The sequence below is a fragment of the Nannospalax galili genome, unplaced genomic scaffold (assembly GCF_000622305.1).
Source record: "Nannospalax galili isolate Female #2095 unplaced genomic scaffold, S.galili_v1.0 scaffold475, whole genome shotgun sequence".
Classification (NCBI taxonomy): Eukaryota; Metazoa; Chordata; class Mammalia; order Rodentia; family Spalacidae; genus Nannospalax; species Nannospalax galili.
Genome location: NW_008339435.1, coordinates 3,995,635 through 4,016,709, shown reverse-complemented (window position 1 = coordinate 4,016,709; position 21,075 = coordinate 3,995,635). Strand labels below are relative to the sequence as shown.

At 37.0% G+C, this 21,075-nt stretch overlaps 1 protein-coding gene across 1 annotated transcript in view; it reads right to left on the bottom strand.

Moving 5' to 3' along the window:
• The window catches only part of Sycp1 (synaptonemal complex protein 1), a 152,282-nt gene that overhangs the window by 41,914 nt on the left and 89,293 nt on the right, over nt 1-21,075 (bottom strand). The window contains exons 21-26 of the mRNA XM_008834012.2: nt 19,906-19,987; nt 17,038-17,100; nt 15,289-15,351; nt 14,426-14,488; nt 3,003-3,119; nt 2,360-2,470 (exon numbers count right to left, since the gene is read on the bottom strand). Coding sequence (XP_008832234.1) covers nt 2,360-2,470; nt 3,003-3,119; nt 14,426-14,488; nt 15,289-15,351; nt 17,038-17,100; nt 19,906-19,987 — 499 coding nt within the window. The remainder of the gene's footprint in view (nt 1-2,359; nt 2,471-3,002; nt 3,120-14,425; nt 14,489-15,288; nt 15,352-17,037; nt 17,101-19,905; nt 19,988-21,075) is intronic.

Sequence of the window (21,075 nt, the reverse complement as noted above, 5' to 3'; positions counted from 1 at the left end):
TGTGGTTTACTTTTTGGGTATGAAGAGCTGGTTCGTCTAAGCTTCTGGTTCTCTCTTTTGATTTTATCTTGTCGAGGCCGGATTGATTTTGTCTTCAGGAGTTCCGAGGTGGCCCAATTCCAATGTGGGTCATAAGTTTTCAGACTTTCTCCTTAGGTCTGGAATTTTCTAAGAATGATTTTGGCCTCAAGAACTTGGGTGTTGGACTGACCTTAGATCCTCTCTGTGGGCGTGCCACACAGGGATGCAAAGTCAGATGGTTGGGAAGAAGCCCCAAGATTTCTCAGGAAGTGGATTGAGTAGCTGTGTTGTACTGTATGCAAAGGATCAGGGAGAGGAAAGGTAAGCCTTGGAGCCCCAGAAAGAGGCTGTCAGCCCCAGAAAGAGGCTGGCGGGTGTTGCAGGACCAGGGAAGCAGAGAGAGGTGAGGGCGTGGCCGGGTCCAGAGGCAGTACTCCTGGGGCCCAAGGAAGGCACCAAGCCGGTCTGGGTGAAAAGGGTCAGGAAGCAGCACTGGCTCCCAAAGTGTCTGGGGTCCCAAGACTAGGAATGGCACAGGGCCCAAGCTAGGAGTAGAGAACTGCGGGGGAGATGGAAGGGTGAATGCGACTGGGGGAGTCAAGGCACGGAGGGCTGCGTGATAGACTTACCCCGAGAGAGGCCTGAGGGCAGGAGAGCGGGCCAGGAGAATTAGCTGGTGGTGCAGGTCCGGGGAAGCAGGGAGAGGTGAGGGCAGGGCCAGGTCCAGCTGAAGCAGTGCTCCTGGAGCCCAAGGAAGGCACCAAGCTGGCCTGGGCGAAAATGATCAGGAAGCAGCACCGGTTCCCCAGGTGTCTGGGGACCTAAGACCAGGAATGGCGCAGGGCCCAAACCAGGAGCAGAGAACAGCAGGGGAGATGGAAGGGCGAATGAGGCCGGGGGAGTCAAGGCGCGGGGGGCTCCGCGATGGACCCACCCTGAGAGGCCTGAGGATAGGGGAGCAGGCCAGGAGAGTTAGCCAGTGGTGCAGATCCAGGGAAGCAGCTATATATTATATATTTTCCATATTACATATTATACACTTTTATTCAAGCAATCTAAGTGTATAATCTATATATTATACACTTTTATTCAAGCATAGGCAAATCTTGGACATAACACAAGAACAAAAAATAACTATTTTGTTTGGGAACATTAAATTTCATCATTTAAAAGATAAAGCAGACCTGGACAAGCTCACCATGCCCATAATCCCAGGACTCAGAAGGCTAAAGAAGTCTTGTCACAAGTTCAAGGCCAGTCTAGGCTACAAATTGAGAATCTTGTTCAATATATAACACAAAGACTTCTTAGAAAAGTGATTGATTCCAAATCCAGGACAGGAAATATGAGACAAGCCTTGAAATTTTTGTCTTAACAAAAAGAAATCTACCAAAGACTATTTGAGTCAGCTTGAAAAGACTTGCCAGTCAGTTTGAAAAGGCTCCCACTGACTGAAGGCCAAACAACTTAATAAGTAGCAATATGGATTATGAACTGCACTGGATTAAAACAAACTAAATTTGCTTGACTCTATTAGTTTTCAATGCCATTTAAGTTCTACTTTAAACTCCTTATTGATAAGTTGCCTCATAGTAATGGTAGAATCCAATAACAATTTTTAATAGTTAATAGGTTAGTACTTCCCCTCCAATCTTAAAGAGAATGATAATTTCCTAAAAGAGTTACTTTAGGGACTGGAGAGATGGCTCAGTGGTTAAGAGCACTCACTGGCTGCTCTTGTAGAGGATACAGGTTCGATTCCCAGCACTCACGTGGAAGCTAACAGCAGTCTGTAACTCCAGTTCCAGGAGAATCTGACCTATTCTTCTGACCTCTGCAGGCACTGCAGGACATGGGTGCACTTACACACAAGCAGGTAATACACTCATACACACAAAATTTTTAAAATAAAGAATTACTTTAACAATACAAAATAGAGAACATTTATAACAAATATTAAGCCTTTTATCTGGTTGGTTATTCCTTTAAGAATTTGTTTAGCCTAGTAAATATTAGATACATGAAAAGAATACAAATATTAACGAGAAATATCCTGGGTATGGAACTAATAAAAGATAGTAAGTGCTATGAGACGAATTTAGAAAGAGTGATTACTTCCATCTACTATAAGTGATAAAGATTTATTGAAGGGAATATTATCTCAGCTCAGCTTTGAACAGTTAAGATCTGTACTTATAGAAATTGGAGACCACTAATAGTCCAGATATAGTTAGTGACTGTTCTAGGAAAAATAATTTTCCTGACAAATCAGACTACCTTGAGTTCATCATTTTAATAAAAATATGGCTCTAAATATAATTTTCCTTAAATAAATTACCTTATGTTTTTCCATAAGTGCTACCATTTCAGCTATTTTATGCTGGCACCGCAAATCAACTTCTTTCTGCAATTTTACTGCTTCATCAACTGTTGCTTTGGCTTTCTCAACCTACCAAATAAATAAAAATGCTTTTTATTTATTGGTTCTAGACCTTATAGCACAAGTATGCACACATTTGCTCATGCACATGCAAATTCAACTTCTCTGTAAAAAAATGAATGTTTTGCCAGAAGTGGTGGCTTACATCTTTAATCCCAGTACTCAGGAAGCCAAGGCAGGTAGATCTCTGTGAGGCCAACCTGGTCTACATAGCAAGTTCCAGACCACCAGGACCTACAGGAGACCTTGTCTCAAAAAAGACCAAAAAATGCATCACTTGTTTGGTTTATTTTAGGATGTTTCAAAAGGTGGAATGACAGTGAAACACTCTAATATTTAGTAATTTTTTTAATTATATGCTATTCAATGCTTAAGTATTTAGAATAACAATGATACTTCCAGCTTCTATAAATTCTGACAACTGTTCCTATTATAAATGTATTAGATATTTTAAAATAAAAAATTTTAATTACTTATTTTTTAAATACAAATCAACAAGCCATTTTAGTATAGGTTCTTAAACACATCTAGCTTTTCCTACCTCTCCCAAAAGATTATTTTCTGATATCTTTTTGTCCTCAATTTCTTTTTGATAGTTGTCAGTCATTTCTTGAAATTTTTGCTTGGCACTTTCTAGTTCTGATTCTAATTTACTGACCTAAAAATAAAGAAAATTAATTTTAGTAAATGCTATAGAATACTTGAAAATATTTCACATTCGTTTGTGGTTTTGTAAACTAAAAGATTCATTGAAATCATGATTTAACTACTTTCCTTACATTTGTTGTATACTGAAATGTGTTTCATTTCCTATAACCTCATCTTCTGCAAGTTGCCCTCTGACCTACACATAACACACACACACCAAATAAATGTAATCAATTTAAAACAGTCCTTTTATCTTCCTGCCACAAAGAATGTGGATTCCATCCTGAAGGGTTATACAAATCATAGGAAAATTTGAGAAAAGACAATAAGTATACTGGCAATGAAGCTGGAGCATGGATAAAAGACTACTTCAAATTTGTAGCTACTCTACAAATTTCAGCACTATGCTGAAATTCTCACGAATCACCCTGATCCACCTATCTCCCAAGTATATGGACCACCACATCAACTAAGATTATTTGTAGGAATTGGAGTGAAATTGGCCTGTAGGCCTTGGGATAAAAAGAGTCTTTCTTACTGAATTATGTTCATGATTTACTCAAGTTCTTGGCAAAGAATTCTACTTTGTTAAGTGCAAGGGAAATAAAGTGGCTCCTCCAGAGTACCACTGGAAAGCAGCATGACTATGATCTCACTCTTTGTGTTCAGATCACTGTAAATAATTTTGTTCTTAGTCCTTTTCTTTTACAAATGATGTACTTTGAGGATGTTCATGTATAACAGAGTTGATGCTTAGTTTTTGCTTGATTTTTAAACAGAGAAAATAAAAGAGGTTACTGCTCTTTTCTTTTCAATTTTTTTCCATTTCAAAACTTCTACCAAGATATTCAATGTCCAAAGAGATGTTGCAGAATATTATTGCCAAGTTGACAAAGCTTCTTTTGAATGTTGATGATTCTGTTCCTTTGACACTACATACTTTTATGTGCTAAGGCTAAATGACAAAGTGTTATGATTCCTAGTGACAAAGGTTCAGTCTACTGTATATTTAACTGAACATTCATGCATTCATGTTCTTTTTTTAAAAGTAGTGCTTGAAGAGCTTATCCTTTACAAATTATCCATTTTATTCCTTAGGTATTTTATTTTATTTTTGCTAAAAATGCTAAAGATCAAAGGCTTGTTTCATGGCTTTTATATTTGGGTCAAATTCATGTTTTAACATGACAGACACAATACGATATGTAGCTATAGCTTTATAGAAAAGTCAATCTTGCAGGTGTTGTTTTTCAGATCTTCAACAAAGTTTTTCTTTAAAACTTCCAAAATTGACAAAATACTAGTGATGCTGATCAAAACAAGTACAAAATAACCAACATCAGAAATTAAAAGATAATATTACTACAGATAGAGTATTGTTTAGTTTTATTTTTTAATCAAATCTTACTATATTGGAGATAATTTTTAAACTACAGAAAATATAGATAAATTGAGTGGAACTTAGAAATATACTATTTATCAAATTGAAGACTAGAACAATTAAATAATTACAAAAATGAATTCAGCTTTTCTTCCTTTGAGATACAATCACATTCATCATTAAATATGACATTTGATAAGCTTTAATGAATGACTTTATAACCATATATAAAGATATAATTTCCATAATCCCACAAAATTGCCAGATTAATATAGTTCTGCTCACCAGGCAATAAACTATTATGCTTACTATCTTTATAAATTCATTTGGTCTGTCCTAATCATGGAATCATGCCACACATACTCCCTTCTAGTAAGTTATTTCACTCAACATGTTCCAAGATTTACTCATATTTCTATAGGTATCAATAGATGTTTTTTATTGCTGAGTAGTATTCTATTTTATGAATATGCCAGATACTTACCCAGTTTCCTTCTAATAGACATTTGAAGTATTTTTAATTTTTGTCATTATGGATCAAACTGCTATAAACATTCTTACATAAGACTTAATAAACAAGTTTTCAAATCTCATATTTTTAGGAAAAGAACTGTTGGTTCATAGGGCATTGCATGTTTAGATTTATAATAAATGCCCAAACTATTTTCCAAAACAATTATGTTGTTTTACACTCTGAGAGTAATATACAAGGGTTCTGATTAACTGATATGTTCACTAATGTTTATTGTTGCTCGTCCTCCCCATCCTAGTACTGGAGACTGACTCAAGGACTTCAAGCATGAGAGGAAATGTTACAGCCCTATTTTTTTTAATTTTAAAAAATTTTGATACTCTTATACTAAGTGAAGTAACAGAGATTCAGAAAAACAAATGATGTATATGTTGTCCCTCATATGTAAATTCTAGCACCAAACCCTTATAAATGAATATGTACCCAGACATAACTGCAGGAACCAGAATAATGAAAAGGAACCAGAGCAGTAAAGGGAAAGAAAGAACCTGAGAGAGAAGAACAATAGGAAACAGGCCTTACTAAGGGAAAAATTGATTTTTTTTTAAAATGGGGTTATTTAAATGAGAGGGGAGAGGGAAGGTTATACAAGGAACCTTGGGGATAAAGGGAAAGGGCACTCAAGAGAGGCTGAAACCATAGGAAGACTGGTATTATCAAGGGACAAATGGAAAAAATAGGGACACTTTATGAGTGGAGAAACCATGGTGGAAGGGTTAGGTAGTGAGAGAGAGAGGAGAGATAAATAATGCCTAGCTAATTGTATAAAACCGGAGGGAATCATATTAGTCCAACAACCTAAAGACAAATTATACATACATTATTTCTACATGAGTCCATGTGTATAGCAATAGGCTACATAACAAGAAACAGTGCCAGAAAGAAGAAACCTTCCTTTGAGTTGCTGGCCAGTGTGGTCCAACAGACTCCCAAAATTATTTAGGCCATTACCACAGCCCTTAATGGTCTCCCAGAACTTGAAGGTAAGACCCTATTGCTGAAGATGGAACATACTTTAGGCACAGGATTTGGAGCAACAGTGCTGCAATTGACCTGAAACCACTTCCCCTAAAGGCTATCTCTCATAGCTTTGGAGAGTGCTATGAAGGTGCCAAGGGAAAACATCAATGGATGATCCAACACCAGCTACAAGACCAAATAACCACATCAATGGCCAGCACAGTATATGCCATTGGTGTTGCATTGTCACTTTTATTTTGGGGGTAATCAACAGATAACTGTTAATTGGACTAAAAGCCCACTCAATGGGAGTGAACTCAAATGTGGTACTGTAAACATAACAAAATACACATGGCTGGGGTGGTCACAGATCTTAGAGAAAACCCCAAGACTGTCACATCCCTAGACCAATGTGATTTTCATCCCTAGACTAACGTGATTTCTTACTATGTGCAAAATATGTATCCTTATATTTACAGACAAATATTCCAGTCACCAACCATCAAAGAAGCTCTCTTTGCACCACAAGTACCACAACTGGTCACAAAAAGACATTACCTTTGAATTGCCCAGGCCTAAGTGACACATCTACAATGCAACCTCTACACCTAAGGCTCATGGAACATAGAACAGGGGTAAAGAAGAGGATACTAACAAATCTCTCTTCTTATTAATGAAGCTCCCCCATGCAGCAGAGGGCCAGAAACACAAAAGGTCACAAATGGCCAAAGCATAGAGATCAAGAGACTGCTGAATGCTGATCCTTGAACAGCACTCCTTTATTAAACTTCAACCATCTAAGGATCAGGGATCATCGCGGAACAGGGGACAGAAAGAGTGTAAGAACCAGGGAGGAGGTGTATGACCATATGGAAACAGAGTCCTGTAAGCTCCTGGGAACCTGCTCATATGATTCTACAGCAATGGTGTCAGCATACACAAGTCCCATGCAAACTCAGGCAGACAGTAGTAACCCAGCATAGAACTGGGAAAATGAACAGTAGACCCCAATCTTATCTAACAGAATGTTGGCAACTGATTGCTACTAGATGAAGAAGAGCTGATCTTCCTAAAACAAGGGACTTTAGATAGGCTGACTAGACCTCAGTAGATGGACCTGCAGTGGGGAATATCTGGAGAAACTGACTTGACATAGAGGGCCTTAACAGGGACGACAGAGTATATGGGCTCCAGTGGAGGGGCAGGGTATGGGAGAGTGCCAGTGGCAATGGGGGTATAAAGACTCTTCCTAGCCAACTAGTCCAGCCTTAGAAGACAAAAGAAAAATGAGGAAGAACCCAATAGAGGGATGCTTTTGGAACCCCTTGTCAAGAAATTCCAATGGACTTTCATATGAGCATTTGAAAATTGCCCTGTTCTGACTTTTTTCTAGTTCCCTGTCTAGAACTTGTAATGCTAATTACTCTTGCCTTTACTTCTCCTTCACATCTCCTATTCATGATACAAGGACTTTCTTCTCCCCTTAGAGACAAGAGTTATGCAATTTGGGAGTATTTAGATAGACCCACTGAAGGGGTACTCCAGTTGCCTCACCCTGCATCCCTGTTCAGCATGGAAGAAGCCAGAGCAGTCGGCATCCCTATTCCCTATTGGCAATTTGGGTAACCCCTTCAGGGGATAGCGTGATAAGAATAGGAGGTAGGAATTGGCTAGGCACTTAGGGTAAAAAGACCCCAAAGAAATGTAGCCAATTTCTTGGCTTAAAGTCAAAATGTCCTTGGACCTGTTAGCAACATACTCTGTTCCAAAGGCCAAAAATGTCAAAAATATTTGGGAACTTGTATCTAACCCTTAAGATTTTAGGGTTACCTCTTCAGAGGGAGTGGGCATGGATTTGATCAAAACACCTTATTTGCATGTATGAAATTCTCAATAAAGTTTTTGTAAGTTCCAGGGGACAACAAAGCATATCTCAAAATCTCCTGTAACTGTGGCAAGTCGCCTGTCCTCCTATTCGGGAAGGCCATGGAGATCCCAGAAGATAGACTTGAACCAGTCTACAAAGAGGAGGGTCAACACAGAGGAAACATTTCCTCCATGCTTCCAAAGTGAAGCCAGCCATGTTCAAACGTGACCTTTGACTTATCTTCACGTAGATGGAACTGATAAAAGAAAAGAGCCAGGGGCTCCTCCCAAGCCCGTGTGACCCCCGAGGAACAGATCCTCAAATGACCTTAAGAGTAAAAATAAATTGGTTATTTGAAATGGGCCAGCTATATGGTCTTAAACACCCAAAAGGAAAGTATAACCAATGATTAAAGTGATCAGTACATTTCTTTAAGAGTCCATGTATATAGCTAAAGGCTATATAACAAGAAATAATGCCAGATAGGAGATACCTTCCTTTGAGTTTTTTGCCTGGGTGGTCCAAGAGACTCCCAAAATTACTCAGGCTTTTGCCACAGCCCTTGATGGCCTCCTAGAACTTGAAGGTAAGACCCTACTGCTGAAGACAGAACATTCGTCAGACACAGGATTTGGAGAAATAGAGCTGCAACTGACCTGGAAGCCACTTCTCCTGAAGGCAAGCTCTCATAGTTTTGAAGAACACTATGAAAGTACCAAGGGAAAACATCATTGGATGATACAGCACCAGCTTCAAGACCAAATAACCACATCAATGGCCAGCACAACACACTCCATTGGTGCAGTAGTGGCACTTTTGTCTTGGGGGCAATCAACATCTACCTAACTGGACTAAAAGCCCACTCAAAGGGAAGAAACTCTAATGTGGTACTGTAACATAACCTAATACACACGGCTGGAGTAGTCATAGATCTTAGAGAAAACCCCAAAACTCTAACATCATTAGACTAATAAGATTTCTTACTATATACAAAATATTCTCCTTATATTTACAGACAAACATCCCAGTCACTTCTCAACAAAGAAGCTCACTTTCCAGCAGTCAGAGACTAACACCAAGTACCACAGTGGTCACACATAGACATTGTCTATTAATTGCCCAGGCCTAAGGGACACATCTGCAATGCAACCTCTATACCTAAGGCTCATGGAATACAGAGCACAGATAAAGAAGAGGACACTAAGGAATCAGTTCTCAATAATGAAAGTCCCTCATGCAGTGAGAGGGCCAGGAACACAAAAGGTCACAAATGGCTAAAGTGTAGAGATCAAGAGTCTGCTAAATAATGGTCCTTGGACAGGACCCCTTTATTAAACTTCATCCACTCAAGGCTCAGGGACCATCACAGAAGAGGGAGCGGAGAGATTGTAAGAGCCAGGGAGAATGGGCATGACCATATGGAAACAGTTCTACAAGCTCCTGGGAACCTGCTCATATGATTCTATGGCATAGTTGTCAGTATACACAAGTCCTATGCAAACTCAGGCAAACAGTAACCAAGCACAGAACTAGGAAAATGAACAGCGGACCCCAATCTTATCTAAAGGAATGTTGATACCTGATTGCTACTAGATGAAGAAGAGCTGATCTTCCTAAAACAAGGGACTCTAGATAGGCTGACTAGACTCAGCTAGATGGACTTGCAAAGGGGAACAGCTGGGGGCACTGACAACACAGTGGGAAGTAACAGGGATGACAGAGTATATGGGCTCCAGTGAGGGGAGGGGGAGAGGCTATGGGAGGGTGCCATTTGGGATGGGGGTGTAAAGATGATTAAGATTGTTTGGGATGTTCTGTATGAAATACACACAAAAAAAATTTAATTAAAGAAAAAAAAGAAATCTCAACCCAACCTGGGAACTTTTGGTAACTGATGGCTGCTGGGGAGGGGAAATACAGTGCCTAACAGGGATGGGACTCTTGGTGGGCCCAGTGGATGGACCCACATCGAAGGACATTTAGAAACACAAATCAGACACTATAGGCTGTTTTATATTTATAAGAGAATACATTAAATTGGGCATGGGGCAGTAAGAGTTGCAGATAGGAAAGGGGATCTAAATACCATCACATTATACTGCATGAAAATGATAAAAATTCAATAAAAAAGTATGTTTTGAAAACTTGCTGGAAATATGATGGGAATTGACTGAGCCTCTAGACTAACGTGTGAAAATCTGAAAAATTAAAAACATTAACACAAGCCGGGCATGGTCACACATGCCTTTAATCCCAGCCCTCAGGAGGCACAGGCATGCAGATCTCTGTGAGTTTGAGGCCAGCCTGGTCTACAGTGCAAGTTCCAGGTCAGCTGGGGCTATAGAGAGACCCTGTCTCAAAAAAACAAAACAAAACAAAAAACCGTTAACACAATAGCATATATATTTACCTAAGTCTTCTTTGGCTGGTCTCAACATTTAATACTTTCCTAATGCAACATTATTGCATATGTTTTGTTACACATATCTTTTATAGATTTTGATGCCATGATAAATGATTTTTTAAATTAATTTTCAAGTATTAGCTATTAGTATATAGAAACTCAATCTATTTTTTGTTACTGACCTTTTATCATGGAACTTGGACAAATTCACTTGCTGGAACCATGGTGTCTTTGTAGAAACCTTGGTGTTTTTAATGCAGACAATTATGTCATTTATAAAAAAAAATAAAGACATAGGGACTTTAAAGTTCCAGAAAGCCACTGAGGCCAGGAAACATATCAGGAACAATTTTCCTGCATAAAGCTCCTAGATGAATTTTGTATGAAGTTGTGGAGATAAAGCCTAATGTGCATAGATACCTCATGCAATGGCAAATCCTGGGTGTCAACTTGACTGGATCTGGGATTAACTGTAATGAAAGAGATCTTCTTAATTGGATCATCTGAAGTCAGAAGACATACCCTAAATGTGGGTGTTACCTTCTGATGGCAGCCCGTATAAAAGGCCAAGGCAGAGGAGAACGCCAGGCTTCTTGCCGCTTGCCTTCTCTCTGGCTGGTGAGTTCACCTTGCTGCCGTAGACTGAAGACTAGCTGATCTTTTGGAATCTGTCAGACCTTCAGCGCCAGATTGGGACTACTGAGACATCCAGCCTAGTGGACTGAGACTGTGGATTCTCAGCCTCTCCAGTGTGGTGCAGCCATTGGTTTTTTACACCCGATGAACACAAGAACGTTTCTCTCTCTCTCTCTCTCTCTCTCTCTCTCTCTCTCTCTCTCTCTCTCTCTCTCTCCCTAATACACCTCGGGATATTGGAGATGCCAGAAACATGGACTATTCACTGAGAATAGTAAGCACCCAGTGAAATCAGACCCAAAAGTGGCACATGTGGTACAGGCAGTAGAGCTGAAGTGGTAGAACTACCCAGGCCCTTTGGATCACAGATGGTATCATAGTGACCCCAAGGATACAGACTTGCAAGGGTTAGTGTTTGCCCTGCTGGTTTCACTCTTGCTTTGGTCTGATCTTTTCTTATCATTCTCCTGTTCCTCCCTTTTGGAATAAGAATGTTTACTCTATGTCAGGTATATTGAAAGTATGTTACTTTTTAAAAAAATATACAGAAGTTTACAGAGAAGAGAGTACCTTGGCTCTCAGAACAAACTGAACTTTTGAATAGTGTTGGACTGTGAGGACTTTTGAAATTATATTAAATTCATTTTGTATTGTGAGATGGTTGTTAGTCTATGGAGGCCAAGGACAGAATGTTATGGCTTAAAGTGGAAAATGTCTCCCACAGCCCCATGGGTTTAAACTTTTGGTCCTCAAATGGTAGCCCTGTTTAAGGAAGTTATAGAACTCTATAAGAAGAGACAGAGCCTAGCTGGAAGGAGTGGATTGCTGGGGGACAGGCATTATGGGGTGTAGCCCAGTTCCAGTTCCAACCAAATTTCTCTGCTTTCAAGCTGCTGATATGACCTAACTAGCCACCATATGTTCTCATCACTACCATGGAATAACCTGCCACCATGTCACCTCATCATGACAGATTGTAGTACCTCAATCTGTGAGCCAAAATAATGTTCTACCTCCTGTCTTGGCAACAAGGGAAGTAACTAATACAATTGCTTATAAGCCACCCAGTCTGTGGTACATTATTATAACAACCCAAATTAAGACAGATATATATCACTAACTTATCACATACCCCTCAACAGTTTGGGGCTGGGAGATAGCTCAGTCATTAACCTGAGTTCAATCCCCAGAGCCCACATTTAAAAAGCCAGACATAGTGATGAATTCTTATAATCCCAGAGCTGGGGAGGCAGATATAAGTGGATCCCTATGACTCTCTGGCCATCTAGCCTAATCTAGGCCAGAGAGAGACGTTGTTGCAAAAAAACAGTGGGCAATGCCCAAGAAACAACACCTGGGGTTATCCTCAGTTCTACATACATGCACATACATGAATACCCAAAAGTTAATTATGTACTACTTCATAAATAACATAAAAATAAAAATATAAAAATATTACAGAATAGTTATACTTACTTTCCCATCCTTTGTTCTATGGTTCTTATAGAACTTATAAATCCTATAATGCCTAATTTTAAAATTTTTGATATTTTAAAAAATTTTAAGCAACAATATGTATCTGTTTAAAAACTAGAGGGAAAAGTAAAATATAAAAGCCTGTTATATTCATGTACATATTTATCATTTCCAATGCTTTTAATTTCTTCTACTGATCTACATTTCTTCTTGATGTCATTTTCCTGCAGCCTAAGGAAATTGAGTATTTCTTGATATTGTCTCAATTTAATTTTACAAAGGTATTTTTCTGTATACAAAATCCTATAGTTACCACGTACTTCTTTCAGTATTTTACAAATGTCATTCCTTTGTTGTATGGCTTTCACGGCCATGATACAAGGTCAGTCATTATTAGTGTCACTGTTCTAGAGTGTGACATTTTTCTCTGTGTGATTTTACAAGTTTCTCTTCATCTCTTGTTTAACACTTTAAGATATGCCTACCTAGATATACTTTTCTTTCTATTCATCTTGCTTTGAGTTTACTGATGGTCAAGTTTATGTTTTTACCAAAGACAAAAAATGTGTGATGTACCCACTGGTGAGTTACTCATGCTGTAGTGGATAGCTCCACATCCATACTCACACACACTGACTAAACCCAGTAGGTCACAAAGCAAAAACAAAAACAAAACAAAAAGATATTTAAAGGGATGAGGAACTTGATGGGAAGAGGGAGGCTAGTGTAGGTGGAGGAGCTAAGATAGAGGGATGAGCCTGACCAGAATGTATTATATACATATATGAAATTGCCAAAGCATCAATAGATTAAAAAACAAGAAAACTGAGTAATTCCTCAATTTTCTTTTCGCCTTTTTTTCCCTCCCCTCTTCAAGGATTCAAATTATGTATTTTAAATCACTTGATGTTGTTCTACATCTTGTAAGGCACTATTCTTTTTGAAAATCTTTTTCTGTGATTCTCAAACTAAGTTCTACTTACACAGCTTTAATTCTACTAATACTTTACTCATTTTAAAAAATTTTAATTTATTTGATGTGTTGGGTGTTTTGCATGCATATATGTAAGTGTACCATGTGTGCAATGCCAAGGGAGGCTGGAAGAGGGTGTCAGATCCCCTGAAACTGGAGTTAAGGACAGTTGTTAGCTGCCATGTGGGTGCCGGGAACCAAACCCAGGTCTCCTGCAAGAGCCATCTAAGCCATATCTCCAGCCCCAAACTTAACTCATTTTTTTTAAATGTATGATTAGGACCGTAAGAATATCTGTTTTGTAAAACATTCCATTTTTTAGCTAAAAATTCAACTTTAAGATTATCTTAGGGTAATTTCTTAACTGATTTTCATATTAATGATGGACATCTGTATTGTCTGAAATTTGGGGGCTACTGTAAATAATATTGCTACGACTATTTCTGTACATTTTTCCTATCTCGGAAGTTTAAGTACATAACTACAGAATGTATCTATCAACTACTTTTCTATATACTGTTAGAAGTTTGTGAAAATTCTTATTTGCCTTCATTTTAACCACAGTATTTGTGTTTCTTATTGCAAACAATATTTCTAAAATGTTTATGGGATTTTTTGCTATCTTCATATGCTGAGAACTGGTACTTTCCAATAAAGATTCAAAATCTATTTATTAATCACTTAATACACATCAATCATTGCCCAAACACTTAGAAGATGACAAAATTTGGCCCTCACATCATAAGCTTATATTCTAGGGCCTTATTTTCTACAAAGTTGATAATTTTTGAACCCTTTGTGCAGAAGGATAATCATACTTGGAGCTTTTAAAAATATATATTCTAAGCTTAATCCCATTTTAATATATGAGTAAAGAAAATAAAAAAACAGACATATACACACACACATATTTTAAGCCAGTCACATGATTCTGACCCAGGTAAATCACAAATAAGCATTTTAACACAAATAAGAATTGATCATATCAATCCAAAAACATAATCTTTGAAGGTAATTTATAAATTATGTAATATTTCTAAATTATCATGTATCCACTAATATTTAAGAAAATTAAAATGTCAGATACCTTTATCTCATAAGCACTCAGTTGCTTGCTTTCTGCTGAACTCTTTTTTTTCAAAGCCTTATTCTGTTAAAAATTAGAAATAATTACCTTTAGTACTAAATTGATTAGTAAGAGATTTGTATGTCTCTACCCACAGATTAATATAATTCTCAGACCTCATCAGAGAAGTTTCTTTGTGTAGTAGATGGTTAACACAGAAATTAACAGTTGAATAAGTGTAGGTGGAATGCTCATCTACAAATGAAACATCTATATCACACCCCACCCCTGGAAGGCTTGGAGCCAATCTTAGAAGAAGCTGAAAGACTCAAGAGTCAAAGGTTAGAGAGGACAGAGGGACAGTGTCTTCTATATGTGACAGGAACTGCTGCACTAAAGCACTCACAGTAGCTGTGGCTGCCTGTACAGGATCTGCACAAGATCAAGATCAAGCCAGTCAGCATTCTAGCATGGAGTGGGAAAGGGTTCATAAGCCTCTACCCCAAACTAAGGAGCTACGCACAACTGAGAAGATGAGGGAGAATCAACTTTTCTTTATGGGTATGGCCCCAGGCAGGTCCAGTGGCTGGCCCCAAATTTAGGCTTATACAAGCAACACAAGTTGGATTAAATGAGTTATTAAGAGAAAGAGAAGACAAGAAGTTGTGGGGTAGGGAGATGGGGTGGATCTGGAATGAGTAAGGGGGAGAATCAGAGGTGAATATGATCAAAATGTAATGTAAGAAATTCTCAAAGAATAAAAATATTTTCAAAAGACATATGCCACTGAATTACATATAAATTGCTAGAAATGAAAGCAATGTCTTCTAAAACTATAGTGAAAATCTGGTCTGATTTTGAGAATACTTATAAAGAAAACTTACCTCCCGGTGAAGCTCTTCAATATACTTGCTTTTATTTTCAACTTGTTTCTTTAAACTATTATACTGCAAAAGTATGAAATATTAAATGATTCTACTCAATATTCTGGTCAAAATAGGCAACTTTAGAGTAATCAAACACTGCATGATGTGACATAAAGCTCATTTATGATTTCAAAAATCATTCTGTTAGTATATGTATTTTTAATAAAGTTAACATTCATAAATTTCTTAATCTACTTAATAAACATATAAATCCAACTATTTTAATAAAATTAGACCTCTTGGTCAACCTTAAATAGAAAGTTGACCCCTTTTATTAGACAGCCAGAGAAAAGCAATAGCAGAGGCAAGAATATAATTTTTTTCTTCATTACTGATTATTATCTCTTTCTCCTTTCTGAGATTCTTACATTATTATATTTGGGAAAGAAGCATACTATAATACCCCACAGTCCTGAAAGAATTCCAATTCCTCTTACTAAAATACCAACTAAATCATTTTAATATCTTACTTTGTGGTATTATTCAATTTGAGTACATACAGAACTAAATTAAAATGCATAAGTTCAAGAAACATCTTAAGTACCATAAAAGCAGCACAGATTTCTAATGGGCCCTAAAATACCACAGGTGTTTTAATTCTCATAAAGGACCCTCAAGAGGAAAAAATTAATCTTCTTCATGAGCACAAATACTCTGTAAAATGCTTTTCTTGCCATACTCACACATGGTCATAGTTTATATTTTGAATATAAATTAATTCTATATGATACTGTGTTTTCTGTTTACAAGTAATATTTTTGAGATAGTATCATAGTTCACTATATACCCAAGATGACTTTAAACTGCAATCTTCCTATCTTGGTTTTCTGAGAGCTGAGAATATAGGCATGCATCACCATGCCTGGCTATAAATGACTTATCTAAACTTTTGTATTTCCCAAGTCCAAGATGGTCTCTGAGAAAGTTCAGATAAAAGTTAATCACAGCTACAGAAAAACGAGAAGCATTTGCTGATTTTTATGCTGATGAGACAGGTATAAAAACATTAGCAGGTAAAATTATTTTTACATGAAATTTTTATTTTTAAAATATACCCAAAATTTTTACTTTTGGCAGAAATCTGCTTAGATTCTCAGAATGAGCTTCCTAATAAATGTGCATAGAAACAAAGAATTTTATTTAACAGAATCCTCAGATAGAAGAAAATGGTGGTGATGATTCATTAGAGTTCAGAACTCCAGAAAGTGAAATAGGCTTTCCAGAGGACTGCTCATTACATGGAAGACTAAGTTTAGGGCAAAAGTATAGTGAGATTAGAGAAGGGAAAAGTTAGGATGGGCATCCAGGCAAGTAAAAATAACTTCACATAAAGAGAACAGAAATTTTTCTGCAGCTTAATTTTAGAAATGGAAGAAATGCCTAACAATGATGGGTAAAACCATCGTGTCATTTTAAGTACATCTACAATTAACATAGCTGCTTAGAGTATGAAATTTTAAAGATGAAAACAGAAAGCTAATATAGTTTAATGAAATTTTGTTCTTTGAAGGCTTATAAAAAAACCAATGAGTCTAGAGTCTCTTTTAAAAATCTGCAATAAAAAGACTGTATTATTACTCAGAGCCTAAGGAGAACGGAGACTTCTTTGTACAGAGTAATAGAAAGGCTAGTTCCTTCAGAATACAGTCACACATATATTTTCATAAAGTTCTTATTCCCAAACATTCTTTAATAATTTGAAAATACCTTATTTTCTAATATCTTCATTTGTTTATCTTTCTTTAAAACTTCACATTCAATACTTCGGGCCTAAAAAATAATAAAATCAGATTTAAAATGCTAACAGAATTTTATTTACTTCTTATATATTTTAGGATTTAATATTTCTCAATGTATATACATATCAAAATATTGCTTGGCATGTCGTATACATTTTGTCAATTAGAAATCACTTTCATGTTAATGTTTTATGTCAATCTTCATATTTCTTATCTGAATTCAAAGAAATTTTGCAGTATTTTATGAGCTTTCCCAGTTTATCCTGAATTTCTGTAAGTTATCTTTTACATAAATCTTTGTCTTAAATATATCTTTCAAAAACATGTATCTGAAGATTGAAACAATTCAGTAAAATAGAAAGAATAGGTATTTGTCCTGGTCTTTTTCTTCACTGCTGTGACAAAACACTCTGACCACTACCGACTTGGTGAGGAAAGGGTTTATTCAACTTACAACTCCCAGGTCGCAGTTCATCAGGGAGCCCAAGGTAGGAACTCAGAGCAGGAACCTGGAGGCAGGAGCTGGGGTACAGGCCATGAAGGAACGCTGCTTACTGGCTTGCTCTCCTGGCCCCTACTCAGCTTGGTCTCTTATCCAACACAGGCCCACCTGCCCAGGGGTGGCACTACCCCACAGTGGGCTGGGCCCTCCCACATCATTCAACAATCAAGAAAATGCCCCACAGACATGGCCACAGGCCAGTCCAATGGAGGCAATTCCCCAATTGAGGCTCCCTCAACCCAGGTGTGTTGACACTAAAGCTATCCAGCACAGTATTATTACTCATACTTTACTGATGAGGAAACTGAAGCTCAGATATATAAAGCATGTATGAAATAAATAACTGAACTAAGGCAATAGACTGGGGAAAATGTAATCCAATTGAATGTCAAGCAAACAATCTAAAAAATATTTATAACTTGAACTCCTTCCAGAAACTGTTTTAATAGGTAAATTAAAATCCAACCATGGAAAACAAAGTAAGATAGTATATCCATCTTATCTTTCATTTAGTTCTTTATATTAATGTCTTCTACATTAATAAAATAATACTTGTTTTTTTGGTCTTTTTGAGACACGGTCTCTCTGTAGCCCCAGCTGTCCTGGAACTCACTATGTAGACCAGGCTGGCCTTGAACTCACCAAGATCTGCCTGCCTCTGCCTCTCCGTTATGCTTGTATGTGTGCATTCATGCACATGCTTGTGTGTCTGCACACATGAGCATGCATGTGGAGGCCAGAGGTCGGCATCAAGCATCTTCCTCAATCACTCTCCATCTTATTTTTTGAGGTGGGATCTCTTGCTGACCTTGGAGCTGATTGATTCTGCTAGGCTAGTTAGTCAATAAGCTCCAGGGATGTATGTGCCTGTCTGCACCTCTCCAAGGCTGAGATTATAAACATGAGCCACTGTGTCCAACTTCTTCTATGCAGGTGCTGGAGATCTGAACTTGAGTTCTCATGCTTGCATGGAAAGCATTTTACCAAATGAGCCATCTCCATAGCCACCAATACTTAAATTGCAGTTAAATAAAATAGAAGAAAGAAAGAACCTGGAATTTGTCTGCTCCATTCTAAGCCCTTTTAAAAAATATCAGTTTATCTTCAGGCTATTCCAACAGTCTTACAGGTTTCTAAAGAGTAAATATAACAATTTTCAAGTCAAAGTTCTTCAATAACCCCTAAATGTATATTACCATGGCTTTAAATGATTCACATTCATCTTTCTCCACTCTCATCTCTCCACTTTTATCTCTACCCATTTTCATCTTTACCCATTCTCCTTACTACTATCCTAACTCCCTCTTTCAGCCACAATAAATGTTAATTGCTTAAATGTCATAGTCTCTCATGCTTTCAGGCCTTCCCACATATGTGGCTTTCTGTAACTTAGAATATTCTTCTATATGTTAAACTCTACCTTCTACTAATACCTTTTAATCTAAGTGAATTACATGTCTTCTCTTCCAGGAAGCCTGCCCTGACTTAAGTTTGAATTAGATGTCTTTTCTATGAGGACTAATGTTTCAGTCTGGCTGAACCCTTCCTGCAGGGAACTACTTTACTGTAAATTCCATAGTAATTCTGTTCAGATTATGTATTTAGGGCTAACCCTGTCTCCAGGAAAGAGCATGCAGTTCAAGCCTGGTCAAATTATTCCCTAGACACAATGACTGGCTCAAAAATAAGTAAATAAACTAAACTAGGCCAGCAATTTCACTTTTTTTTCAGATCTTTTAAGACTTTTAAGTAGCCTTTCAAATAATAAGTATCACATCCTCAAGAAAAACTGAGATTATTACTTCCAAACAAAATAAATAAAGCCTAAACTCTGCACCTAGAACAATGCCTGGCACAACGCCTAGTGTTAGATAGTATTTGTTGAATGAGTGGAGGACCACAAAGCCTTCATAATCAAACATGGTATTTCTACACTGGCACAATTTTCTCCCATTCTTTCTATATATACTATATTGTATAATCATGTCACATACACTATCTCAGTTTTGTGACATTTCTATTTCAACTTGTTGAAACCATATTCATCAAGGTACAAAACAAAGTTTTCAGTATATTCATATCATTACACCATGAGCCTTTTATTTAGACTAGAACATTAAATATTGAACTTTTAGATGTTTAGAATTAAATGAATTAGTTCACACAAATATAATCATATAAACAAAATAACCCAATTTAACACATATTTCTAAGGCTGATGGCCTATATACTACCTAAATCACCAGTTACGCATACAATAGTACATGTCACTTTATGTATTTATTGCTTTTAGTATTTGAAATTTAATCCAATCTATTGTTAAATATAACATACATTTTCTTCACTCTTGTCCAATTTACATTTAACTTCATCTTCTTTCTGTATTAGTTCTTTTCTCGTAGATTCCAGTTCATTCCTAAAAGGAAATGCAGAGTTACATCATAATCCAAATCATATTTTCATCTCCTTTCTGAGATGTATTAATGGTTGCTTATTAATTTTGGTTTAATTTTCATTTTGTTTGGTAACTTTTCATGCATTGCTATCAATAGAAACAGTTCCACTCCCACATTTAAGTTTATGTACATATTAATTTTAAATTACATGGATTCTTATAATTTTCCTACTTTTAGAAAATCATAGATTTAATTCAAGATTTTAATTTAATGTTTAGCTATAAATTAATCATTCTAACACATATTCAAAATGTTACATAAATAAAAACAAAAATGCAATTTATTTTAATGATATTTACATACACATAAATCATTGTATATGACCAAAGAATCTCTAGAAACATTCCTAATGAACGGTGATGCTTTTGGGAAAGGGAACTGGATAGCATGAAGTTAAGAGAAGAAAGAATATTGTTGTTCCCCATGTATTACTTCATCCATTTGAATTTTGAATTATGTCCATGTGGTACTCTTTCAAAAATATTTTAATTAAAACCTTCTCTATTGCAGGGCATAGTGGCTTATGTCTTTAATCCCAGCACTCAGAAGGAAGATCTCTGTGAGATCAAGGCCAACCTGGTCTACATAGTGAGTTCCAGGCCAGCTAGGACTAGAGAAAGACCCTGTCTCAAAAACAAAAAACAAACAAAATCTTGTTTACTGCAGACGATAATATTGGTGATTTTTTTTTCCAATGGATATATAAAGCTATTTTTCTAATTGTAGGTTCCCGTTGTAACAATAATATGTTGGTAACATGATCAATTTTTTAAATAATTTTTATTATTTTTATGTGTATGCGTGTATTGCCTGCATGTAGGTAAGTGCACCCATGTTTTGCAATGCCTGTGGAGGACAGAAGAGACTATCAGATACCCTGGAACTGGAGTTACAGTTGTTAGCTGCCATGTGGGTTCTGGGATTCGAACCTGGGTCTTCTCCAAGAACAGCCAGTGTTCTTAACTGCTGAGCCACCTCTCCAGCCCCATAATCAATATTTTGACTTTTAAAAAAATCAAGGATAGACTACTATCCTCAGGCCTCTTGG